General features: G+C 43.1%; 1 protein-coding gene across 1 annotated transcript; it reads left to right on the top strand.

Moving 5' to 3' along the window:
* Nucleotides 1–4: 4 nt before the first annotated feature.
* On the top strand, nucleotides 5–14,821 carry LOC134668736 (metabotropic glutamate receptor 1-like). The gene is made up of 9 exons (XM_063526215.1): nucleotides 5–144; nucleotides 4,918–5,152; nucleotides 5,431–5,500; nucleotides 5,637–5,883; nucleotides 6,112–6,270; nucleotides 6,439–6,653; nucleotides 10,564–10,978; nucleotides 11,355–11,650; nucleotides 14,622–14,821. The coding sequence occupies exons 1-9, from the start codon at nucleotides 5–7 to the stop codon at nucleotides 14,819–14,821; spliced, it is 1,977 nt and encodes a 658-aa protein (XP_063382285.1).
* Nucleotides 14,822–27,968: the final 13,147 nt, after the last annotated feature.

Here is a 27,968-nt window from a genome sequence, read left to right as displayed (position 1 = left end):
CGGCATGGCAGCGTTCCGCGAGGAGGCGCTAGTGGGCGGCGTGTGCGTGGCGCGCGAGGAGGGGCTGCGCGCCGCGCCCGCGCCGGCCGAGGTAGATGCGGTGCTGGAGAGACTGGCGCGGGGCCCGCGGGTCGCTGTGTGCTGGTGAGTCACGCGCGAGGAAGGGCTGCGCGCCGCGCCCGCGCCGGCCGAGGTAGATGCGGTGCTGGAGAGACTGGCGCGGGGCCCGCGGGTCGCTGTGTGCTGGTGAGTCACGCGCGAGGAAGGGCTGCGCGCCGCGCCCGCGCCGCCCGAGGTAGATGCGGCGCTGGAGAGACTGGCGCGGGGCCCGCGGGTCGCTGTGTGCTGGTGAGTCACGCGCGAGGAAGGGCTGCGCGCCGCGCCCGCGCCGGCCGAGGTAGATGCGGTGCTGGAGAGACTGGCGCGGGGCCCGCGGGTCGCTGTGTGCTGGTGAGTCACGCGCGAGGAAGGGCTGCGCGCCGCGCCCGCGCCGGCCGAGGTAGATGCGGTGCTGGAGAGACTGGCGCGGGGCCCGCGGGTCGCTGTGTGCTGGTGAGTCACGCGCGAGGAAGGGCTGCGCGCCGCGCCCGCGCCGCCCGAGGTAGATGCGGCGCTGGAGAGACTGGCGCGGGGCCCGCGGGTCGCTGTGTGCTGGTGAGTCACGCGCGAGGAAGGGCTGCGCGCCGCGCCCGCGCCGGCCGAGGTAGATGCGGTGCTGGAGAGACTGGCGCGGGGCCCGCGGGTCGCTGTGTGCTGGTGAGTCACGCGCGAGGAAGGGCTGCGCGCCGCGCCCGCGCCGGCCGAGGTAGATGCGGTGCTGGAGAGACTGGCGCGGGGCCCGCGGGTCGCTGTGTGCTGGTGAGTCACGCGCGAGGAAGGGCTGCGCGCCGCGCCCGCGCCGGCCGAGGTAGATGCGGTGCTGGAGAGACTGGCGCGGGGCCCGCGGGTCGCTGTGTGCTGGTGAGTCACGCGCGAGGAAGGGCTGCGCGCCGCGCCCGCGCCGGCCGAGGTAGATGCGGTGCTGGAGAGACTGGCGCGGGGCCCGCGGGTCGCTGTGTGCTGGTGAGTCACGCGCGAGGAAGGGCTGCGCGCCGCGCCCGCGCCGGCTGAGGTAGATGCGGCGCTGGAGAGACTGGCGCGGGGCCCGCGGGTCGCTGTGTGCTGGTGAGTCACGCGCGAGGAAGGGCTGCGCGCCGCGCCCGCGCCGGCCGAGGTAGATGCGGTGCTGGAGAGACTGGCGCGGGGCCCGCGGGTCGCTGTGTGCTGGTGAGTCACGCGCGAGGAAGGGCTGCGCGCCGGCCGAGGTAGACGCGGTGGGAGAGACTGGCGCGCGGCCCGCGGGTCGCTGTGTGCTGGTGAGTCACGCGCGAGGAGGAGGGCTGTGTCGCGTCCGAGTTGCAAGAGGTGGATGCCGAGGCTTACTAATGCTCGAAATGTTAGACACAACGATAGATCTATGCTGAACCGTTGTGTCATATTATTTATAACTAATATGACAAATTTGTGAAGAATACAGAAGTACTTATACTAAGATTTTTGTTCGAAATTAATAACAGGTGTAATTAATTAATTAAGAATAGTAGGCTTTTTAAAGTCTATTCTTAATTGCTAGAGTAACCTTGCAGTTCATTATAGAACCTTATAGTTCATCATAGAACGAATGCCAAGTTTTAACTTTGATGGACAACCGTAAAACGGGGTGAGTAGGTTTCGCGGGATGAAGTGGTTTATGAATGGGGAGAGAAGGTTTGAGAGGGGGGTGAGAAGGGATTTTAAGGCTACTGCTACAAAAATAATATATTCCAATTTAAAATGGAGCTATAGTAATACGCATAATAAAAAATATCGATCCAACAATCTACCAAAATCATCTTTGTATGAAAACCCCTCTCACCCCAAATACGAAGCACTACGGGGTGAGGTGGGTTTTCCTCTTTATCGTCAAAGTTATGAAATGGAACTACCCAAAATAAAATAAAAACACACACAACACACACTTACTATATACACCATTCAGTTTTCATATGTAAAAATAAAATGTTATTGATTTTTTAATTTCTGTTTTGACCCGACTCACCCCATTTTACGGTACAGCAAAACCCTTCTAATTGGCTGCTATTTAACTGATCACCAGATATAGCAAAATTTAACACCAATACAATTATTTTACCACCCTAAAATAATAAATGATCACCAAAATTATAACACCATTTTAATGTGAAATGATTACCAATTTTATTACATTTTGCTATCTTATTAAAGAAAATGACACCAAACTAATCATTATTAACCCTAAAATAGTAAATCATTTACAAATTTCAAATCCCATTTTAATGTGAAATGGTAACCTTTTTATATCTTGCTATCCTATTGAAGAAAATGACACCAAAATAATCATTGTAAACCCAAAAATAGTAAATGACCACCAAAAATAGAACTCCATTTTAATCATAGAGGTACAATACAATACAACGGAAAATAACCGAAAATACAACGGAAGAACAGCGCTGGCTTTGCCAGCAACATTCTGAGTTGTGACCCTTTTATGGCATTTTTCACTAAATGTTATACATTGTATATTTGTCAACATGTTTTTGTCATCTGTATTTGTTTGTCATAAATAAATGTATTTCTATTCTAAAATGTATTTCAATAATATAGAGATGAAACGCGGGAGGGGCCAAATGACCGAACGAGATACACTTAAAGAACTTTCAGTAGGAGTAATAGAGAAAGCGGTATTATAGCTTGTCCTTGTCACAGTCTCACTTTTTGTTTGTTCCCCACCATAAATTTAGTATGGTTTATGGTGGGCAACAAATAACCCGACCGAATTACGTAGATTGTGTTTGGTATATTGTCAGGAATGTTAAAACGTGTTTTTAATATTGGAGCATTCCATGAAATTGTCTACCGTTGTCCCGTACAAACGCGAAGTTTATGAAGATTTAAAGATAAGAGTTTCCTTTTCTATGACAAATGGTCAAAAATATGCACAGAAAAATAATCGCCTGCTTTAAATGCCGAGAAAAAAGTCGCAACACAGGAAATACAATGCATTTGTACGGGACAGCCCGTGGAATGCACCATTGTTGATTGCGTATGTCTTGTCCCTCACGGAGGCACGCGTATACCACTTCTATAGGATGTTATACCTTTTCTGATGATGTAAAATTATAACCAAATTTTTAAATCTTGCTATCCTATTAAAGCCAAAGACTCCAAAATAATACTTGTAAACCCAAAAATAGTAAATGACCACCAAAATTGTAACCACTTTTTAGGGTTCCGTAGCCAAATGGCAAAAAACGGAACCCTTATAGATTCATCATGTCTGTCTGTCTGTCTGTCCGTCCGTATGTCACAGCCACTTTTTTCCGAAACTATAAGAACTATAGGTACTGTTGAAACTTGGTAAGTAGATGTATTCTGTGAACCGCATTAAAATTTTCACACAAAAATAGAAAAAATACAATAAATTTTGGGGGTCCCCCATACTTAGAACTGAAACTTAATTTTTTTTTTCATTAAATTCCGGTATCTTTGGATAGGTCTTCAAAAATGATATTTTGAGATTTCTAATATCATTTTTTTCTGAACTGAATAGTTTGCGCGAGAGACACTTCTAAAGTGGTAAAATGCGTGTGTGTGTGTGTGTCCCCCGCCCCGTAACTTCTAGAATAAGAGAATGAAAAAACTAAAAAAATATATAAATATATGATGTACATTACCATGCAAACTTCCACCGAAAATTGGTTTGAACGAGATCTAGTGAGTAGTTTTTTTTTAATCGTCATAAATCGTAAACCGCATTTTTATTAACTTACCTACTTGCTGCTACGGAACCCTTCATGGGCGAGTCCGACTCGCACTTGGCCACTTTTTAACTAAAAATGTGGAAATATAGACGGTCAAACAAACCTTGTCAGAAGAACAAAAGCGCGAAATTCAAATTTTCTATGAGACAATAACCCTTCGCGCCTATATTTTTCTACTGACAAGATCTGCTTTACCAACTATATTTAATATGTATATCGTTATCCTATTAAATTAATTAATGCACTTCGTCACCTTTTTCTAGTAGAATTTAATTTCTGTAACAGTCGCATTTCAAACCTAAACTAACCCACTTTTCTAGTAGGATTTCGTTTCTGTAAGGGTCGCAGTTCAAACCTAACCTAACCAACTTTTCTAGCAGCATTTCCTATATGTAAGGGTCGCAGTTCTAACCTGAACTAACCTACGTATCTGAAAGCAGTTCGGTTCTGTGAGGGTCGCAGTTCTAACCTAACCTAACCCCCTTTTATAGTAGCATTTTGTTTCTGTAAAGGTCGCAGTTCAAATCTAACCTAACCTACTTTTCTAGTATCATTTCGTTTCTGTACCTAACCCAACCCACTTTTCTAGTAGCATTTCGTTTCTGTAAGGATCGCTATTCAAACCTAACCTAACCCACTTTTTTAGCAGTATTTCGTTTCTGTAAAGGTCGCAGTACAAACCAAACCTAACCCACTTAACTGATAGCAGTTCAAGGATAGCGGTTTAAGGAAATGCTACTAGAACAGTAAGTTAGGTTAGGTAAGTATGCGGTGCGGGGTACGGGGGGTTAAGCGTGAGGGGCTAGTCATTTTGGCATCATTTTACATTTTTTGGTAATCGTATTGGTTTATTTAGGTGAAAATATCGCATTAATTTGGTCTTCGAGATTTGGTGATTTTTGGTGATCATTCAATATATTTGGTATTTGAATACAATTAGAAGTGCAGTCGTAATTAAAACGGTGGTAGTTTTGTATTTTTAGGCCTTATTTTTTTGGTGTTCAATGTTTTTTTTTTTGGCAAGCATGTTTTTTTATTTAGGGGACCAAGGTATTTTTTGGTGGTCATTATATTTGTAGCCATTCTAATTTGGTAACAGGTGCGAGGGTCGGACAGCGCGCGCGCTGCTGGCGGGCATGGCGCGGTCGCCGGCGCGGCGGCTGCGGCTGGTGGGCAGCGACGGCTGGGCCGACCGCGGGGACGTGGTGGCCGGCCTGCAGGCGCCGGCTGACGGCGCGCTCACGCTGCGCATCCGGTCGCCCTATCTTGCCGGCTTCGACACTCACTACCACAATCTGCACCCCAGGAACAACACCAGGAACCCCTGGTTCCAGGTAACCGTTCAATCTCTTGCTGTTAAGTGAAGAAAAGTTGCAATAAACAAAACTAACAAATATGTGAAGTCTCCCGTGAAGATTTCAAAGAACGAAGACTGCTCCCAGTGTGCGGGATGTAGATACAAACGGACATAAAATTAAAAGTGTTCATTGATATTGGCTACTGATTATTTATAACCATAATAAAATGTTAAATAAATAATAGCATGTTTCAACCAATTTCAATAAGAATTTTCACTGCATTCTGAACATACCTACCTAATGTTCTGTTGCAGGAATTTTGGGAACAGAAATTCAACTGTTCGTTAGCAGCGAACCCGCCCGTTGGAGTTCAAGCCTGTACTGGTTGGTATATAACAATCATTTCTATAGGCAGATAAAAATATCTCTCGCACTTCAAAGCCAAGCCATAATGTATATATTTGCGATACTTGAAGCAGCCGTGCTACATCGTATAAAATGAACCTAACGGTTTTTCAAGGCACAGAGTCGCTAGCTCGCGGCTACTCACAGGAGCCGAAGCTGGCGCTGGTGGTGCGCGGCGTGTACGCGCTCGCGCACGCGCTGCACGCCATGCGCGCGGCGCGCTGCGGCGCCCGGCCCGGCCTGTGCGCCGCCATGCTGCCCTTCAACGTGTCGCTCTACCAGGCGTACCTCCAGCGCGTGCGCTTCACTGCACCCGACGGCGCGCAGGTCGCCTTCGACGAAAACGGCGACCCGCCGCCCGAGTCAGTTGCACTACAAAATTGCACTTGCTTTTATTTAAAACGTTATTTTGATTCACAGTCACTTTAATTTGATTTCTTTAAACATTAATTCACTCTGCCTAAATATTGCTATTTGTATCGCATGAACCGTGATATTGAATATTGTCTTTGTTGGAAATTTACACTGGGTAGGTATGACTTTCTGTATCTTCTGTAACTGCAAAGGGAACAGTTTTGTTTATTGGGCAGGTTGAGTGAGTATGACGTGATGAGCTTCGAACGCGCGCCGGGCAATGCAGAGACGGGCGCGGCCGGGGACGAAGAGGGGGAGGTATGGCATTACGTGCGTGTGGGCCGCTGGCGGCGCGGCCAGCTGCATCTGCGCGGCGGCCGGCATGCGCCCGAGAGGTACCACTCACTTGAACTTCGATTGTATGAGAGCGGCTTTTAGGCGGCTAAGTACTTCAAATTCAAACTCAAAATACGTGTATGCTTTATTCAAGTTGGCCTAGCAACACGCTCTTTGGAGTCGTGTGACTCTTAACCATGAATGAATGTAGTGATTGATGGTGACAGGCGTGCAGCGGGCACGGAGGCGGTGTGCTCGGCGCCGTGCGCGCCGGGGCAGTGGGCGCGCGCGGCGGGCGGGTCGGAGGCGGGAGGCGCGGCGCGGCGCGCGCCGTGCTGCTGGTCGTGCGTGCCGTGCGCGCCGCTCGCCGTGACGCGCGCGCCGCCGCTCGCCGGCTGCCGGCTCTGCCCGCCAGGACACAGACCCGATGTGAACAGGAAATGTAAGCGCTTATCTTTGCCTGTTTCACAACTCCCGCTATATAGGCGCTAGAAGCGTCGAAACTTGGTTGGTGTCCAATGTCTCCATCAAGCCACCCCTTTACAGCAAGCTACTCGATAACCTTGTAAATTTACATGTAAAACCTAACAACCCTGTCCAATAGGATCCCAATACGTTTACAAAACTGCAAGATATAATCATCAATTCATCACGCAATCACATTTATCACTTATTAATTTAAACATCGGTATCAACGTTCAAATTTCGTGGCACTTGGTAAGGGTCGCAAAAAAAGAAATACATAGGTATCATTGTTTTATTTATTAGTAATAAATAACATTTAATTTATTTTTATTCTTAATCGTACTTTGGTAAACTGTACATATATTTAAAGAGGTTTATATTCTTAATACGTCATAGAACCTCAATACTCATTTCATTATCCATTTGTAAAAAAAATTCTAAATGCCAAATAGGCAACAAATGTCAATTTAATTGTCATGCAAAATAATATGTGGTAAAATCTTCAACGATAATAGTTCTTAAAAACACTTACAACTACAATTTAGCATTGATAAATCTTTACCCAACTCCCTATCAGACTTGAGAAAATGGATTTGACGCAGTATACTGATTTTATATTCACTAACGAAGGTGCTTGCTGTACTATTTGCGAAATGAATATAAAAAAGAAAAGGTACAATATAGAGAAACATTTGAAATCAAAATCTCATCAAGATAAATTATCTGATTCACGCTGCCATTTACAGGATATAATACGAGATAATGCTGATTTCGAAATTAAAGACGATATCGTATATTGCAAATTGTGTAATTCGAAATTATTTCCCTCTAAATCTAGTATCGACCGCCATTTAAAAACAGATTTACACAACAAAATTCATAAAAATAATGCACAAGAAAAATTTAATAAAGATTTAACAGAGTTTATGATTTGTTGGAATATACCGTGGTCAAAATTAGACAATCCTAAATTTAGAAATTTTGTAGAAAACCTTTTAAATCATAAATATGGAAACGATATTACTGTGCCGAGTGAAACAAAAATACGAGTAAAATGCTTACCTGAATTGTATAAAAAGAAAAAAAATGAATTGAAAGAGAAATTACAAAATAAAATGATTTACCTCAGTGTTGATGAAACATCAGATTCCGCGGGAAAAAAAGTGGCAAATATTTTGATCGGAGCTCTAGATGGAACTAGTACCCAGCCACATTTATTTGCTTCTAATGTATTGGAGGCGACTAACCATTCGACAATAACCATACTCGTTGAGGAAACCCTTGAAGATCTTTGGGGCGATGAATACAAAAAAAACATGGATAAATTATTATTTTTTATAACGGATGCCGGTTCCTACATGGTAAAAGCAGCTAAAAACCTTGTTCAGAAATATAAAAATATGACTCATGTAACATGCATAGCACATGGATGTAATCGAGTCGCAGAGATAATTAGAAGTCTTTACCCGACCATAAACAGTTTGATTGACTGTATCAAAAAAATATTTCGTAACGCTCCTTCAAGGACAAAATTATTTCATCAAATGTGTGTAAATATTCCTCTACCACCCCGACCCGTGATAACAAGATGGGGAACATGGTTACATATAAATGCTGCCTCATATTATCACATGCATTATGATAAAATCAAATCTGTCATCGATGCCTTAAATCCGCGTGAAGCGAGTGCAATTTCTAAAGCAAAAAAAATTTTCCGTAACCGGAATTTAAAAACTGAGTTACTATTCGTCGATACACACTTTAGTATAATTGCTAAGTCAATAAAATTATTGGAGGATCCAAAACTGAGTCTAGCAGAATCATTAAACATTGTTCATGGTTTGCAAAAAAAAATATCAACGTTAAGGTTACATCAAAATGCCAGAAAAGTTTATTTTAAATTAAAAAGTGTATTAAAGAAAAATCCTGGTTATAAGACTGTACAAATAATTAACCAACTATCTAAAAACAACGAGGCTGAAATACCAGAAAGTGTAAATAAAAACTGTGTGCAAAATTTTCAATGCTTGACATACCTTCCTATTACCTCAGTCAGCGTGGAAAGATCTTTTAGTCATTTAAAATGGATATATTCTTACAGACGTCAAAGATTGACAGCAAAATCTACGGAACAAATTTTAGTGATCTATTCTAACTCGTAAAATATTGTATGCCACACCTGGACATAAAGTGGCTTTTTCCGCACGCTACGCGTACGGATAGAGCCGCTTTCTGGCCAAATGTGCACATATTTTTCCAACACGGGAGGTAATAAAGAAAGCCCTCGATCGCATAATTACGTCCCTCGCTTGCAGCTTGGGCCGCAACAATTGCGATTGCGCGGCCTTTCTTTGTTTTACCACCCTAATTAGGAAATGTACTATTTAGGGGCTTTTTTATTTACATATACAAAATAAAGGTTAAAAATACTAAGTGATTTGTTTGTATTTATTTTTCTGCCAACCGTACATTGCCACGAAATTTGAACGTTGATACCGATGTTTACTTATTATATTACATTAACTACATTTACGACTTACGAGCAGGTATACTTTGTAGTAAGTATTAGGTAGGTATGTAGTGTATTCCTACCGATCATCGTTTAGAAAATAAAAAAAACAACGGGTTGCATTCCGGGAGTGCCGGCAGAAGTGAAAACTCAATGAATGTTTGCAGCACTATGTATAATTGAGGTTAACGCCAACTGTGAGTACTAGAGTTATATTCGTACCAGTTTGAGGGAAACTGGTACGAATACGTACGAAACTCACTAGATGGCATTTAAATCAATAAAGAAAAACTCATTGTAACAGTGTCCGTCACACGTGACGTCATGTCTTAGTCTTACGTCTTACGGTCACGTCACACCTGTTACGACTTTAACATTTTATCCCCATCACAAAAAGTGCACAGCGCCGCTAAAGAAGTTTTCACTTAAAAAATGATTTGTTTCAGACCATTTTCGAACCATAATACCGTAAAACGGGGTGAGTAGGTTTCGCGTAGGTAGGGGAGAGGTGGGTTATGAATGGGGAGAGAAGGTTTGAGAGGGGGGTGAGAAAGGATTTTAAGGCTACTGCTACAAAAATAATGTTTTCCAATTTAAAATGGAGCTATAGTAATACGCATAATAAAGAAAAATCGATCCAACAATCTTCCAAAATCACCTTTGTATGAAAACCCCTCTCACTCCAAATACGAGGCACTACGGGGAGTACGGGGTGAGGTGGGTTTTCCTCTTTATCGTCAAAGTTATGAAATGGAACTACCCAAAATAAAATAAAAACTAAAATACAAACGTCCGGAACACTTATTATATACAGATACACAATTCAGTTTTCATATGTAAAAATAACATGTTATCGAGGTTTTAATTTCAGTTTTGACCCTACTCACCCCATTTTACGGTAGTGTTAGTTACAAAATAAAAATATAGGCTAAAAAGCTAGATGGTGTGATAGTGTGCCTACCGTCGCCGGTGGAGTGGGGCGGCGGGCGCGGCGGCGGCTGGGCGCGCGCGCTGGCGGGCGGCGCGGGCGCCGCGGGGCTGGCGGGCGTGTCGCTGTGCGCGGCGACGTTCTGGCGACACCGCGGCACACCCGTCGTCAAGTCTGCGTCGCGCGAGCTGTGCGCGCTGCTGCTGGTCGCGGCTGCGCTCTGCCATCTCGGTAATATTTACATTGATAGCTAAGAATTATTATCGGGGTTCTTTATGTTGTTTTCGTACCATGACCTAATTATAATTTAGTTAGCCGCTTCAAATCATTTTTAAAATTCTCCGCATCTCAAACCGGGAGAATGTTGAAAGTTACAATCTAAATTTCTTTTTGGCACATTGTTTTATAAGTTACAGCCAATTAACATGCGTTTAATTTAATTATTTAAAGCCGCGCTGGCAGCAGTGGCGCGTCCTGCGGCGTTGCCGTGCGCGCTGGCGAGGCTTGCGGCGCCGGCACTGGGCGGCGTGTACGCGGCTGTGCTCGCGCGCACCGTGCGCATCGCGCGTCTGGTCGCGGGCGCCGAGCGCGGCCAGTCCGTGCCGCTCCTGTCCTCGCGCGCGCAAGTGGCCAGCTGGGGGGTGCTGGTGACGCCGGGCGTGGTGGCGGCGGCGTGGGCGGCGGCGCGCTGGCCGCCGACGCCGCGCCTGCTGCACCCGGGGCGCGCGCGCGCCGTGCTCGCGTGCGGTGGCGAGCGCGCGACGGCGCAGCTGCTGCCGCTGGCGCCGGCGCTGCTGCTTCTGGCTTGCTGCGCAGTTGCCGCGATTCGCACTCGCCGGTTACCGCATAACTTCAATGAAACGAGGTAAACTTAAATTATCGTTTAATTTGTACAACACGCGCGAATAGGTTTCCTACTTTCCGCACTTGTATCGTAAATAATTACCTATTTACGAATTGTTCAAGTTGCTTCGTCGTTTACATATCAAGTCCATTTCTTTGTTATATCAGTCCATTCATTACTAATAAGGGCCAATTGCATCAACCACTCTTGGCAGACTGATCAACGGCAATCACCAGTGAACTATAAAACTTGCCAAGGTACCTACCCTACCTACCTACAAGGACCTACAATAAATTTTAGCGAACAATTTTAGAGGTGAAAATCGGTTTATTGCAACTGACCGTAAGCCCAGCAAGACGCCAGTAGTGTAACCTGCTTCGGATATAATATGACGCAGGTTCATCGGCGCGGCGACATACACGACAGGCGTCGCGTGGCTGGCGATGTCGGCGCTGTACGTGGCGCTGGAGGCGCGCGCGGTGGCGCTGAGCGCGTGCGCGTCCCTCTGCGCGGGCGCCTGCGTGGCGCTATCCCTCGGCCCGCGCGCCTGGCTCTGTCTGTGTCGCCCGCAGCGCAACACGCGCGCGCACTTCCTTACGAACACCTCCATAAGATGCCACATCGGGAAGTACCGCCCTGCGCCCGCGTCGGACAGGCGAGTCTCGCAACCACATTTGGCCTCTTTTAAACAAGGTAACTGAGTTACTAACTCCTTGTCTGTACCGCACATGTCGAGGTATATAGAACATTTCTTGGAATTTGTAATTTGAGTCGTTTCTCTTTTACATCTATTCCATTTTTATGTAATTGGGTACTGTAAGTTTACATTAATTTTATACATTGTAAATTATCTTTGTAAATTAGGGAACTATAGGTCTATACCAAAATTAATTTGTAGCTACTAGGTAAGTTGCTCATATGTTTATTTTAAGACTGTTTGTTTCTCAATAAAACAAAAAAAATAATAATAATAAGCCCGCAGGGCAGCTTGTGGCGAGCTGTTGGGGAGTAACGACCCCACGGACCCGAGTGCTTCCGAGAGTCGGTCAGGGTCTCCGTCTCCGGCGTGTCTTCGTCGGTCGGAGTGGACCCCAAGGAGACCCGCAGGACTCCCAGCTCTGGCTTGCCTTCATTGGCCGTCCAGAGAGGAGTCGCTAGAGCTATATGCTCCAGGGGTGGAAGTGAAAGATGCATAAGACGCGAGTTGGCACAGTGGCTGGTAACAGCCACTGGGTAGAAAGCGGCGCACACCTCTCGACACCCCTGAGCCGCTCACACCGATGTTGCCCCTGGTCGTCTTCGCGACGGCAGTTTCAGGGACCCATCTAGTCAGCGGGAAGTCACCGCCTGCCTCGAACTTGTGAAAACATTGTTATGGCAGGTATCCGTACGTCTTTGTAATAACCCAGTCTCATAGTCCACCCAAACTTCAATCCATAGACCGGTATACTGTTCTTTTTTTCTACAATAGTCCCAATGCCTGCTGAGACCGGTTCATGGGTGTTTATTGTTGCACCTGTGAACGGGTTCCAGCAGGCGTTCTACATGACATAAAAGCTCTCCACGTGTTGGATCTGTGTCCCCACGCAAGCCTATCAAAAAACCGGGATTATGGGCCCGTGATATCTAAGGAGATACAAATAATAATAATAATAATTTTCTGCTGCACCCACGCTCGTCTGTTATGAGATTGTACATCCCACGGAAATGTGGACTTGTGGAGGTCGCGGCTTTCTAAACGCTAAAAATCTCCACAACCGTGAGGTGTACAATCTAAGGAATTATTTCCTCAACAACGAGTGTGGGATGCATCGTGATGTGGTGGCAGCTGACAGGGGCCTCACGTCGCTCTCCTTGGCGAACGAGAACTGGCGCAAACCTGTAGTACTAAGCACCGAGGAACGCAAGGCGGTATGGAAGGATAAGCAGCTACACGGGCCTCTTCGGGGACCTCTTCGGAGAAACCGAGGGTTTTGCCTGTGCAATTGCGGACGAAGTTATCATGACGAATAACTACCGGAGATATATCCTGAAGGACGGTACGGTCGACATTTGTCGGGCATGCCGCCGTCCCGGAGAGTCACTCAGGCATATTATCTCCGGTTGTTCTCATCTTGCTAACGGCGAGTACTTGCACAGACATAATCTCGTAGCCAGAATTATTCACCAGCAACTTGCCCTCCTATACGGTCTTGTGGACCGTGAAGTGCCGTACTACAAGTACTCACCTGCGACAGTTCTCGAAAATGGTCGTGCCACGCTCTATTGGGATCGATCTATCATCACTGACAGGACTATTGTAGCCAATAAGCCTGACATCGTGCTGATAGATCGATCGCAGCGCCGGGCCGTGCTCGTCGACGTTACCATCCCCCATGACGAGAATCTCGTGAAGGCCGAGAAGGACAAGTCCAGCAAGTACCTAGCTCACGAGATAACCGCCATGTGGGATGTTGACTCGACGATCATTGTTCCTATAGTCGTGTCAGCGAACGGTCTCATAGCGAAGAGTCTCGACCAACACCTAGAGAGACTCTCGCTAGGTGGTTGGATCAAGGGTCAGATGCAGAAGGCGGTAATTTTGGACACGGCGCGTATAGTACGTCGATTCCTCACTCTGCGGCCCTGACCACCGGCAGCTTGGGCCCTGCCCCGCTGCCGGCGGCACCCTAGGTTAGGTTTTTTATAATGTGTTTATAACTTTTTTTTATTGTTTTGTAAGTGTTTTTATATTTTACTTTTATATTCATATTATAATTAACCTAACTTAAGAACAAAATTAAATAAAGAGATGAATAATTTTCTTATAGGAATTGAAGAATGAACATTGTCTCTTCCGGGAAAACAGTAATGTCAGCCACCATGTTCTATACACGGTGTAACATGAGTAAACCGAATAATTTTAACAGCGTATTCCTGATCATATTTAGAGACAAAAATGTCCTATAAACTTTTTTGAAATTCGCCTAGTTTCAGAGATATTAATAAAAAAAAAACAAGTTTTTATTGTTACATAGTGTAAAAAGCCTTTTTGATGGTGATGTTGCTGCTATGGGACGTAGTCTAAATATCCTTATTGATAAATGTCAAAAAGTGACAAGTAACGCTTTGCAAAAATTAGGTTCTACGAAAAAAAATGTAAAAATCAATTTTAAGTGACAAGTTTACCAATAACATTTATTTTTTATGTAGAAATACATTCAAAAAATTTAAACGACCAAAACAAAAAAAATTTTTTTTGGCGAAATTGACCTAAACTCATATTACATTTTTTACTTCTTCTGACCTCAGAAATGCGTGGTTACAATTATTCGGTTTCCTCATGTTACACCGTGTATATACACTTAAGTATAGTATGTTTCTTTACTTAAGGCAGCCTTAAGTAACATTACCTAGTAGCCCAGTACCCAGCAGTAGCTACTTGCTCATACTATATACTTATAGAATTATGGTCAAAAAGACCTGGTTTCAAATATTGTGTACTTGTTTGTACTCGAGATATTTCCACCAGTATCGTCCTACTATATAGGTTCTGTCGCGAATGCCGAAGACGTTGGTCCGATCCCAAATCCCAGTTCTGGGCATTGGAAGTCTGCTTGGTCACTTTTTCTTTCATACGTGTGTCCGGTGTACCAAGTATATGAAGAATCGAATTGATTTTCAGAGTTCCGTGACACGGGTGTGCAGACGGCAGGGTGGTCAGAGGCGGAGGCGGGCGCGGGCGCGGGCGCGGGGAGCTGGTGCGCGGCGGCCGGCGTGTGCGCGCGCGTCACGCGCTCGGCGCCGCCCGTCGGGGGGGAGGAGGGGGAGGTGGACGTCGTCATCACGCTGCTGCACCACCGACACGCACTGCCCGGGCCGTAGAACACTAACGTATACAGTTAACTGCAGTACCATCAACGAACAGTTTGCCCAGAATGGAAGGAAGGTTGCGATGGAAAACATACTACCTACAACTACATAGTTAAGTAAGTAATATAGAGAGACAAATAAACTAGATGCGCAACACTTTCGAATGCGAAGCAGGGCGGATAGTTAGATAGAAAGTAACGTAGCTTCCACAACGAGATATAGTGTAAAATAAACCTTAGTTCTATCTGCTAACGGTTTCTTTATTTACTCTAACGTCAAATTTGATTTAAGCCATGCCATATAACACTAAGGGACAAATGAAATGATCCACTACACGTGTCGTCGGCGACATCGAGTGATGTGGCGCGACATCGCGCGACTCATATCGCCATTGTGGGTCATAAGGCACGCGATACCGCCAGACATGTCGAGCGAAGTCCGGCAACGTCGCGTCGCGCCACTTCACACGACGTGGCTGGCGATAGGTACGTGTCGCTAGCGACACCTTTCTTTGAGTAGCATATTTTTTTATACAATATAAATCCCACCAACAACATTTTCATGTAAAATATTACTAAGACGAAACCATAAGGCTCGCACTGACAAAAAGTTATCAGATCTCTTCTAGAGCCAAGCTTCTAACTCGACATGCCCTAACTTCGCAAACTCTATGTATACACCTTAGTCAAAATATGTGTCTTAGCAGTATCACCCATAAAATATGCAATTATTTAATTTATTTCTTATTGCCGATATGCTATCACTAAATACAAACTGTATATCAAAGTCTAAATTATTAAGTAAAACTTTATTTAAACTCATGCCCGGCCTGCACAAGAAACTGTTTTTTCTATATTTCGTGGAAGACTGGCTAATACTAATGGGACGAAAGTGCCTTAACCTTCTTAAGGCTAGTTGCACCATACCACTAACCCGAGGTTAGCCGGTTAAATCTGGAGTTACCATGGTTACCAGTACAATTTGACACTAAGTTAACGGTTTGACGAGTTAACCCCGGGTTAGTAGAATGGTGCAAGTGGCGCTTAAGGGAACAGTGAAAGAAATTTTTCTGATTGTGAGTAAACTAGGACAATCGACATGGCTTTAATAATATTTATTAAATACAAAATGTCAGCAATTTCGCGGCGTTTAACAAGTGCGATTATGTGATGTTTTTTACACAGCCTAAAATAAGTGGCAGAACTATACGTGCATTTTAAAACAGAGAATTTAGTTTGTAATCGCTCAATCCTATCAACATAGATTTGATATTGAGGATTCCAAATCTGAGATTGCGTCGATTTTTTGCTCCTCACATACAGGACTTTAAGGGTCTTATATAAAATTTATGATAAAATTAAGTTTTTTTCTTCGCAAGTGTGGTGAAAAACATTGTGTGTAACTCCGGGGGTAAGAATATTGCAAACTCGGGTCTTTAATTCCCTCGTCTTCAAAATTACCACGTTGCACAATGTACTATTATTGCATGTGTTATAACATAGGTCAGGAAATGAATGCTCAAAAAACGTTGTAGAGGGAAATGCTAGGAACACAATTTTTGACTCCGTAACTTTGTTTGGACTAGTTAGGAGGTGAACATATCAAAAGTCCCCGGCCGTAGCACCGGTGCTGGGGGGTAGAGGGGGGTAAGAAGGTCGAATTTTTCGGTTTTTCATTGATATCTTGGAAACTTTGCGTCTTAGCGACATGACTACTAAGACAAACCGAAAGCTGATAAAATTAGTTACAAGTTTTATCCAGTCAAGTTTTTCGATATCATGAACAGTTTTTGAGATACCCGTTCTTGAAAGTTTATTTAGGGATTTTAATTTTATCTTGATATCTACATCAGTGAAGCTGTTAGGCCATGTTTGGTATCATTTTCGTATAAATCGGGGGTGCTGAATTCATTTATGGTATCACATTGACACTATTCCGAAATAAAACCAAAATTTAAAAAAATATAATTTTGAAAATCCCTCTTCACGCTTAAATCGCTGAACCAATTTCGTTGAAATTTGGTATAGAAATAGTTTCAGTCTCGACACAGGACATAGGATAGTTTTTTTAACCAAAAGCATATTTGGAGGGTGTGAAAAGTGGGGTGGAAATTTGTATGGGGAGTCAATAACCGCTAAACCGGTTTAGATGAAATTTAGGATGGTATACATCTGTGATTTAGATGAAAATGATACCAAACATGACTTCAAACCTTACCTTAAGCAGTATTAATCTCAGGAATTCAGTTTCGTCGACGAAGTTGAATTCCCCCCATACTCATTTTCACAACTTTAAAGGATGATTATTGAGATAAAAAGTATCTTTTGTCCTGTCTTGGGACTCGAAATATATGTATACTAAATTTCAATTAAATCGGTTGAGCGGTTTAAGCGTGAAAAGGAATTTAAAAAAAAAAGGTATTTGTTTAAAGTTTATATATTTTTTCTTAGGAATGGTGTCCATGTGATACCAAAAATGAATTCAGCACCCCCGATTTATACGAAAATGATACCAAACACGGCCTAGCAGCTTCACTAATGTGGATATCAAGATAAAATTGAAAGCCCTTAATAAACTTTCAAGAGCGGGTATTTCAAAAACTGTTCAAGATATGGAAAAACTTGACTGAATAAAACTTGTAACTAATTTTATCAGCTTTCGGTTTGTCTTAGTAGTCTTGTCGCTAAGACGCAAAGTTTCCAAGATATCAATGAAAAACTGAAAAATTCGACCTTCTTACCCCCCTCTACCCCCCAGCACCGGGGCTACGGCCGGGGACTTTTGATATGTTCACCTCCTAACTAGTCCAAACTAAGTTACGGAGTCAAAAATTGTGTTCCTAGCATTTCCCTCTATAACTTCTTATTGCTTGGCCTAACAGGCATTTAAAATATTTGCGGAAAATGAGAAATACAAATATAATATTGGAATAAGTAGTTTATTTAGGTAGTATTACAAAGAAGTGAGGCACGTGTGTTGGGGTGTGGTGGAGTTGTGAGGTAGAGGCTAATAGGCCTCGGGCCGCGAACTGGACGCACGCGACTGGTGGCTCGGCGAGCGGGGAATCAAGGCCATTCATACATTGCGCTTAGAGATGGGTAGTGAGTAAATACTCACGGATAAATACCGAGTAAATACTCAGTATTTACTCAATTTACCCGTATTTACTCGTTTATACCCAAATTGGTGGGTATAAACTATTTAGAGTGCTGAAAGGGGCATATAAGTTTGAAATATAGGTATATTTTGTAAGCCGCTACTGGATTACGTACTCAAAATTGTAAGAAATGTATTTTTAAGAGGGGCACTCCATACATGTAACTAATTGTCACAAAAAAAAATCTCAGAAACCACCAACATTTTGCACATCATTAAATGGGTCTTTAAAAATAACTGGAATGTTTCTAAGAACATTTTTGGATAAATTGAATATTTTTGGAAAAAAACCCTTTCGAAAGGCCAAAATAATGTTTCCCTCTCTATAACTTTAGAACCAAAGTTCAGAAAAAATATGAAAACATATCGGGAGATTAGCCGCATAATAGAGTACAAAAAGCAATATTTTGAACATCATCGGTTGAGCCATTTTTGAGTTTTCTTTAAAAAACCCTTAATAAAAGGTCGTAAGTGCCGCGTAAACACGCACTTTTGCGCGTCATGCACTTATCTAGAACATCGGTAGAATTTAAGTACTCATATTTTTAAAGTAAATACCTTCTTATTTAAAACATAATTGTTAACAAAATTTTCCTCTCACTAATAATTACCTTTTTTTCCTAAATTAAGCGTCCTCTATGCTTTTTATTTTATAGATATTGTTAATACACGTTAGCACTCTTCAACAAAAGACAATTTTGTTCTTTAATCTCACTTTTTGAATATTTTATAAGCAATCGTTTTTACCCACCTAAATGAGTAAATACGGGTATTTATCGGGTGCTTTGAGTAAATACCGAGTAAATACTCAGTATTTACTCACCCCTACCCATCTCTAATTGCGCTTGACCAAATGTATGAACGGCCTTGAGTTGCCTTTCACCGTATAGCCAGTTACGTGCGTCCAATCCGCGACCGAATGGTGGGCGTGGGCTTCGGCTCGGGCACGATGGCGCCTTCCCGCCCGCCCAGCACTCAGCTGCCGGGCCAGCTGGTGGTGTGGGTGTGGGGGGCTAGCAGCGCAGGTAGAGGCGCGGCGTGTGGTGGCGCGTGAGGTCGCGCTCGCTCATGGTGGGCGCGCGCGGCTTCAGCTCGGGCACGATGGCGCTGCCCTCCACCGCCAGCTCGCCCGCCCTGCGCACGAGTCTTCGGATAACAAGTCATGGTAAAAACTTGCGGAATTATTTCCAAAGGTTATTATACAGTATAATTCTTGAATTCCGAACAGGTAGAAATTACAAAAGTTAAGCCTCCTCCTTGGCCAGTTACAATTTCCAATCTTTTACCATAAGACGCCTCTGCACCGATTTAATTTTCTTATTTAAAATTTTCAACAATTTGGCTGATGCCCCTGTACTGAACTTTTACAAAATATACAAATATAGATTTACGCGTAACCCGTAGGGGGTAATAATTAGACCCGATTATCTTGTCGCTCTGACATAACTTTTCCGTAGAGCGTGAATGTTTTTTTTATCGACTTTCTAAATATTGATAGTGTATAACTTAAAGTTAAATGTCACCGATAATTTCAAACTGCCGGTTTACATTCGCGTGCGAGCCACTACTGTCCAAACAAACTGTCCTCTTAGTTTGCTTTTCCGCCTACTAAATCTTTGTGGTTTTTGGAATCTAGATGTTTTGTATGGTATATCTTTTTGGAATGATTCGTAAATTGCACTGTCACATAGCGCCAGCTAGTGGTTTAGGTGGAACTTCGTTGTTTTGTTATTTCTGTTAGTGTTAATTTCTTTTTAGAAATATTGAACAGGATTTAATTTAATTATAGTTTAGGTACAAATATAAATATTTGTATTTCACCTTTTTTCTTGATATTGTGTCGTTAGTTAATTAAACCTACATGTTTAAAGGGTAGCACAATATGACTGGCAACGTGCAGTTCGTGTTGAAAAGAGCACTAAATTTGAAATGGAAGGAAAATAGAATCAGAAGAAAGACGGCATTGATTAGTGTCAGAACATAATATTGTTTGTTACAAAAATTAAAATATATTAATATAAAACTCAGCGTGGAAATCCATTGTCGCTGTATATAGTTCCAGAAATAAATATTGATATATATTATTGGATACTGGGGTTTAATAGATCGAGGCAAATGTTGCTGAGGAGAGAGGTGTGTGCCCATGAGCGTGGCAAGCTGATGTAAGAGACGGGTCTTCTCAAGATCGGGACGCCTTTCATGGCCATTGTCACAAGTTCCGACCCAAATGCTATTCTTGACCGCTGCAGACTTTTCTGTAAGTGTTACGATTCGGTTCAGTGTTTAGGTGTCTGTCAGCAGTTGTGCACAAGCTAAATCTCATGATATTTATTATATTTTAGATCATCAGTCTCGTTCGTCTGGCGGAATGCAGAGGAGTTAACTTTGAGGAATTAACATCGTCTGTGGCCGCAGGTATGTGTTGGCCCTTAGGTAGCCCTTAGTACGCTCATAGTTTACTTGAAGTCCAATTTTTATTATTGTCATAGATCGGTAACCTTTTGCTTTTGTCACATTTATAATGAATAACTTTAATATCATAACCAAGGTTTACTGTGATCAAATGGACAGTGTTACTTGCCAAATTTAATGCTCAGGTGTAACTTTCGTATTATAATTATCTGAATAAGATTTAATTAAACAACTAGTTTGTTGGTGGTTTATCCTAAGTGTAAGAATACAGATATTATTGAACCAACAGCTCTACCGTTAGCAGTCTGAGCTAGAAGTTGTAATTTTAGGGTATGTAGGAGAAGAAATAAATCGACTATCAAGTGGATTCTTGTGTTTTCTTTATTTTATACATCCCTAAGTATTATGTAACCAGCCGGGTACATTTTCGTAGGTTTACAGGTTACAGCACCATGTACAAAACAATTCGTTTTCTACTTTTATTAAACTGGTAAAATCGAGTGTAAATTGTTTTCAAGTCTTCCATTGTAACATAGTAACTTAATGTGTACCTACTAAGCAATTAAATAAACACCACGTCAATTAAATATTAAACTATCACTATGTAGTCCAAAGAACTGCAAGGGATTGCATCTGTCAATGTGACATGCAGTTGCAAGTAGATAAATCATTTATCTAAGGTAACACCTATCAGGTTATCTACTTACTTTTAACTAAGAATTTTTCATTGAGTTTGAGCATAGACTTAAAAGGCGAAAATTCGATTGCATTATATAAACATCGATATCGAGATGGTCGATTAAAAAAACGTTCACGCTCTACGGAAAAGCAAAATCAGTGCGACAAGATAACGGGGTCTAGTAATAATTGCACAAAAAATCCCTATGGCTCGAAGTGTATCCGCAAGGGCCCCCGAAAACAATAAAATAAGATAAGATACGCGTACCCCGCAAAACAGAACGTATATAGTTCTCGTAAAAAAATGTTATTATAGGTATAAGAGTTTCCTTTTCTATGACAAATGGCCAAAAATATGCACAGAAAAATAATCGCCCGCTTTAAATGCCGAAAAAAACGTCGCAACTTAGGTAACAGGTATGTACATAAAATGCGTCTGTACGAGACAACCCGTGGAATACTCCTATTTAGTATCAGAAGCAGCAGAACTAAACCTGCGCAGCACTCATACATTAAAGGCCTGGCCAAACATACGGCGTTGAGAGCCTGAGGCCGGCGCGATCCGCGCGCGCCCTGTTTGAACAGGCAGCACGCGGCGCGGACGCGGCGCTGCGTCGCGCCGTGTGTTTGGCCAGGCCTTAAACGGTTTGCCGCGGCATTATGCTGAGTGGGGATCCTATTTTAGTGTCCAAATGTCTTTTGTCTGCATGCCTTTAATTTTTTCATGTACCTAGTGTACCTACATACTATGTTGCTGCTATGAGAGCGCTGGTGGCCTAGCGGTGAGAGCGTGCGACTTGCAATCTGGAGGTCGCGGGTTCAAACCCCGGCTCGTACCAATGAGTTTTTCGGAACTTATGTACGAAATATCATTTGATATTTACCAGTCGCTTTTCGGTGAAGGAAAACATCGTGAGGAAACCGGACTAATCCCAATAAGGCCTAGTTCCCCCTTTGGGTTGGAAGGTCAGATGGCAGTCGCTTTCGTAAAAACTAGTGCCTACGTCAAATCATGGGATTAGTTGTCAAGCGGACCCCAGGCTCTCATAGGCCGTGGCGAAATGCCGGGATAACGCGAGGAAGAGGAAGAATACCTACATACTATGTTGTGGCATTAAAATAGTTAAATGTATTTCTTCTTCTTAAACGCACATGTAGGTTGTACAATGGAAAGTTCCAAAACGTAAACATATTTAGCAGCTCATTAAGATTGTTTAAGAAATTATTTCTTTCTTCTCGTCTCTCTCATATCTCGTCACACATAGTAGGTAGTACCTAGATATGTATGTCATATATACTTAGTAATAAGTTTTTATAAAATTTGTTTACATATACATAACAGTTTTGAAATGATTCACGGTTAGTTTCATAAGTTTCATGTTCATGACTTATATAAACCCAAACACACCCAATTATATTCGAATCAACCAGACCAACGAGATAAAAAATATTTATTTATTTATTTATTTAAACTTTATTGCACAAAATATATACAACAATGTACAAATGGCGGACTTAATGCCAAATGGCATTCTCTACCAGAAAATATACCCGGAGAATAAAAGAGAAAATAACCCTTATACACTTGCTGTTAATGAATCATATATAGTAGGTAGGCAAGTTGCAATGCTGCATGCCAGACGTACTTAATTCATTATTTATTTTAGATGTTAACTGTTGTCAAACCCCCATATCATGATTATGATGCACATCACGGACCTGACTCACCTGCGCGGCGCGGCGGGCAGCCAGCACTGGAGGGAGCAGGCGCGCCGCATCTGCAACAAATGCAACTTGCAGCCGACTACTGCGAAGGAACTGACCACCCGGGTAATGTTAATATCTCGGAGTAATTAACAATGGAGCCGCCATTAACAGGCGTTCCCCTCTGTCGAAAATAGGCGGCCAATGGTCAACCACATGTCAACCATATGTATGGACTGACGTTTATCTGACATGACGTACCTATACATTTGATGTGCCCCTCCCCCGCAAAAAACGGCAGACTATTTTGTACCGAAAATTTTAGACATGGCGTCTCCATTGGTTATATCCTCTAAGTGTTAATACTATTGTCACTCAAATTGCTCCTATGCATTGCGACGTAGGGCTATGTTGCTCTGTGCTCTGTGACCGATTAATCGGTCTTTGGCGCTGGACCTGCGGTGCGTATATATCGGTCAATGGCGTCCAAAAATGTTAAGGAATGTTTCTTGTACAAGACTCTTCATTTTGCTGAAATTACGACTTTCTTACCTAATGTCCTATATACTCATCGCAATATAGTTTTAAAGCTAGACTGAACACTGAGAGAAAAATCATCACCAGGAATTAAAAAACAGTTCTGTACTGGGGGAAAAAATGAAGTTTTAGTAATAATTATGGACGTTTCGCTATTTCTGTAAAGTTTATTTATAATAATAATTTATTTATTTATTTAGATAACTAGGATCCATAATGGGTTAGGTACATAGTGACTTAAAATCTATTGTTAATATTTAAAAAACTAAATAAATAAATTATTATTATTTCTACAAACAGCTCAGTAATCCCAAATATAATTTCAACAAACTTAACTCTCCTTGTCCCCGGATTAAGTTTATTTTTGTAATTCCAAGTGTATTTTTGTTGTACTTTTCTCTCAGTGAAGGCTTGACTTCTCGAACACACATTCTATTCTACATCTATGACGAATTCTTGAATGTTGAGCTTTAGTTAAGTTACCTGGATATGAATATTTAATATAATTGTTATTGATTTTTACGAATGTACACTTATATAGTACTTGTTTCAAATAATTATACGATCTATTATATAAAAAAACCGGTCAAGTGCGAGTCGAACTCGCGTCCCAAGGGTTCCGTACTGCACACATTCTGGAACGAACGAGCAAAGCGAAGTTCATAAGTACCTACATTCAACTGTTCATTCAATTTTTCCACACACGGCTCTGGCTATCTTTAATTTTGTTCAAAGTTCGCAAATTGCTGGCATCTCATTCTGTCTCTCTAATTACGGTTTCATTGGAGTAAAAGAGAAATCCCCGCAATTTGCGAACTTCGGTGTCCGCGGTAGACCCTCTGATATTCGGCAGTTCATCCTTCTCATTTAGCTACTCGTACCTACTTAAACCAATTATTTGTTCTGTTTAATCACTAACCTCATGAAGCTCATCCTTCAACCTTGCGTGGAGCTGGAGGCGCACCTCTCTTGGATGCTTCAGGCCTTCGGCCCAACGCAGAGCTCGGCCTTCGACCTTCGCACTAGCTGTCCACACCACGTTTCACGTAAATAAATTGCGGTTGTGGCCCTAATAGAGCTTATCGGCAATTCTTAAGTCCGGCTCACGCTTAATTGCAGACTTCTTATACGTTTTCCCAGTAATCTATACTAGGTATTGGGTCCAATCGCTTAAATAAAGATAGAACAAAATCGACGATCTCCTTTGCAGGAAGCATGCACATGTCGGAGGCTCCAGGCCTTCGACCTTCGCATTCAGACACTTGTACTATAATTGTTCTGTGTTTGAACACTAACTTCCCGCAACTCGGCCTTCGGCCGTGCGTTTCAAAAAGCTACTGGGGGATGGTTCGGGCCTTCAGCCCTACGCGTAGCTCGGCCTTAGCCTTCACAAAAGCTGTCCATACCGAATTTCACGTAAACCATTACGGCTGTGTCCCTAAAACAGCCCAACCACGTTTTTTTTTTCTTAAGTCCGACTCACGCTTGACGCTAGATTTCTAATAGGTTTTCCTGTCATCTAGAGGTAAAGAACTATTATGTGTATTTATTTCAAAATTTTTGACCCAGTAGTATCGGAGTTAAGGGGGGGGGGGGATGGTCATTTTTGCCTATCTTCTTAAATAACTTCTAAACTATTTTATATAAAATTATATTTGAGATCCTCAAAATAAGCTCTTTCATTTAATATGTAACACGATATGGTTTGCAAAACTTTGTTTTGTAATTTTCTCATATTCCCCCTAAAAGAGCCCCCCTACCTATGCTTAAAATTCATTTGTTTTTATTACATGTCCGTCTTTGGGTCACAGACTTCCATATGCGTGCCAAATTTCAACTTAATTGTTCCAGTAGTTTTGGAGCAAATCGGCTGTGACAGACGGACAGACAGAGGCACGAGTGATCCTATAAGGGTTCCGTTTTTTCCTTTTGAGTTACGGAAGCCTAAAAATGACATGGAATATTATAAATATTGTGAATAAACAATATGAATATGAATAGTAATTACGATATTTACGATACAAGGGCGAAAAGAAGGAAATTCGCTTTTATGTATTACCTTAAAAATTACCTTTCGCACATGTATTGTACAACGTTTTACAATGAATAATTATGGCCCTAGGGCGGTAAAGTAGCACCATAATTATGTAATGTAAAAACATTTTCATTTGTTTATTTCTAATTCTGCTTATAGTAACATTACAACACCACATCTTGTTTTAAGAGCAAGTTCCTTCGTAGTCCACCTTGATAATCGTTGAAAGTGTACTGGGGTACACTGTTACACACACACAGACACACCTTGGTGGAGCGCCGCCGCTGGCCGTCGGCCGCCGGCTCCAGCTGAGGCAGGTGGGTGTGGGAACATTTCTTCCTGCTCTTGCGGTTCACCGCCGAAGAATCTGTAACACGAGTTATTGACATTAATATCGCCCTGGCACACTACATGGATACATTCGATCGAGCGAGAAAAAGTGACATGAAGACTACGTGTCAATCAACTCAATCATTCATAGCCACTACAAGAAAGACAAACGGTGCGATTCGGGAAATGAAATAGAGATGCACTAGATAAGATATAGTAAAGATATGTGACGTTCCACGGCAAAAGGTACCATTGTCCCGACTGAATATTGGAGCGGCGTTAATAATAAGCGTAAGCGCCAGCCGCCATAAGGTACCTTTTTCCGTGGAACGTCACATATCTTTACTATTTCATATCTAGTGAATGTCTAACGGCGCGATATCTTAAAGTTCGAATCGCGCCGAAAGTGTGAATATGTGCTGTGTAAAGTCAGAATCAAACGAAGCAAAGAAAGAATTGTTCTTCAGGTCTGATCATTATTTGTATTTGTTTAAGACGCCTAATATTCGAATAGACGTCTGCGTCTACGTCTAATAACCATCTTTGGTCTGAACATTGTCATAAAACAAAAATACTATGAATATTGAATAGAATAAACTTCAAATTACCATCTTTTTTCATGGTGAAAGTAAGGCTCGCGCGGCGTGAAGGTGGCGGCGGTAGAGCGGGCGCCCCGGGAGCCCCGGGAGCCCCGGGCGCCGCGCGCGCCGCGTGGGCGCCTCTTGCGCCGCACGAGCAGCAGCGGCACCAGCACTCGGTGGTACCCGTCTGTACAAACCGGTCAAAGCCACAATTTTCGATTTCATGTCACAATATTTTCACGACTGTACTTGTATATATATTATACTAAATTTAAAACTTAATGAATGATGCAGGTACGGTGGGTACCTACTCAATGGTAATTACCGAATTTAAATGCAATGGCAATAGCATTCTCTGCTAATAAATTTAATTATGTAGATTGGAATATGTTTAGGTTTATTACAATAGTGTCAAATCCTGTACCTAATAGTTATTTTGGTGTATTTTCCTATTTATGGACAATGTCGAACAAGCCGTTTCTACTTGTTATGAATATCAGTGTTAAATATATATATGGAACTATAGGTCTAATTGTATAGGTATCTACAAGTTTACATATTTGTATGAGACTGTTTGTTTCCTAAATATAAAAAATAACGCGTACGTGCTATTATACAGGGTGCCCAGTAATTAATGGATAACCTTGTAACCACTGACACAGCACCTTAGGCTGGTTCAGAAAATGCACTTGTTTATAGGTCTAGTAAAAGTTTCGTGGTTTTCGAGATAATCGTACTTTTCTAATTTTGGTTTCTTGTTTTACTATAATGATGTACTGGCCCCATTCTTATTGCCGGTCAGGTCTGTCCTGAGATACGTCAATGATTTGGGGACAATTAGGAGTCTGTTTGACGAGGAACACGTAATGTACCTCGTCGGACCGGGTGGCGAGGCTCCGACGCGGCGTGTTGTCTGCGTCGGCACGGGGCGGGCGGGGTGCGGCGCGGGGCGGCGGGCGCGCGTCGCGCGGGAAGCGCAGGCGCATCTCCACGTCAGCGGGCAGCGCGGCGCGGCACGAGCCGGCCACGGTCACGGACCAGCCGCCCGGCGCCTCCGGCCCGCCCGCCGACCGAGCCTTGTTCCCCGTGTTGTCCGTTACGTCTGCATGTGAACCGAGTGCTTGATATATTCGTTAAAATATTCATAATAACAAGCTTTTATATAACTATGACAGAAATGATTAGGCATAACCATAACAAATCATCCCGATCAATTTTATTTAAGTGCCCATAATATTGAAGATTTTCTTAAAAGTCGATTCAACCCTCTAGGGTTAACCGTGTCTGAATGACTAGGTCTAGTCTGAATGAGTAGGTACTAAAATGACTGGGTAGTTTCTGCAAATTTTAATAATTTGCTTGATGCCTAAGTACTTGGGGATTAAGAAGGACTTGCCTAAAAATTTGTAAAAACGAACTTGTGGCTGTTTTATCGCTGTAACTTGGGGTAAAACAAAATGTTCGTTAATGGTGATACCTGGTTGCGAGGCGGGTCGGACACGATGCGAGGCACGCGAGGCGTGCGCAGCACGGGCGAGGCGTGGGCGGCGCCGGCGCGCGGCCAGCCAGCGCGGCGCCGCGCACAGCAGCGAGCTGCCGCCGCTGTCGCTACCCGAGCTCGAGCTGCGCGCCGAGCGGCCCAGCGCCGGCGCACGCGCGGGCACTGATGGCTGCACCATCTCCTCGGCCACCGCACCCATCGGGGCCCGCTCGCTCTTCGCCCGAC

Source organism: Cydia fagiglandana, chromosome 1 (assembly GCF_963556715.1).
Source record: "Cydia fagiglandana chromosome 1, ilCydFagi1.1, whole genome shotgun sequence".
Taxonomy (NCBI): domain Eukaryota; kingdom Metazoa; phylum Arthropoda; class Insecta; order Lepidoptera; family Tortricidae; genus Cydia; species Cydia fagiglandana.
This window is presented reverse-complemented; position numbering and strand designations above follow the sequence as displayed.

Excerpts from the sequence above, each read along its gene's own strand:
- LOC134668736 (XM_063526215.1), top strand. The coding sequence starts at position 5 with ATGGCAGCGTTCCGCGAGGAGGCGCTAGTGGGCGGCGTGTGCGTGGCG. Across the intron at positions 145-4,917 it reads CCGCGGGTCGCTGTGTGCTG|GTGCGAGGGTCGGACAGCGC; the intron begins GTGAGTCACGCG and ends ATTTGGTAACAG. Across the intron at positions 11,651-14,621 it reads TTTGGCCTCTTTTAAACAAG|AGTTCCGTGACACGGGTGTG; the intron begins GTAACTGAGTTA and ends ATTGATTTTCAG.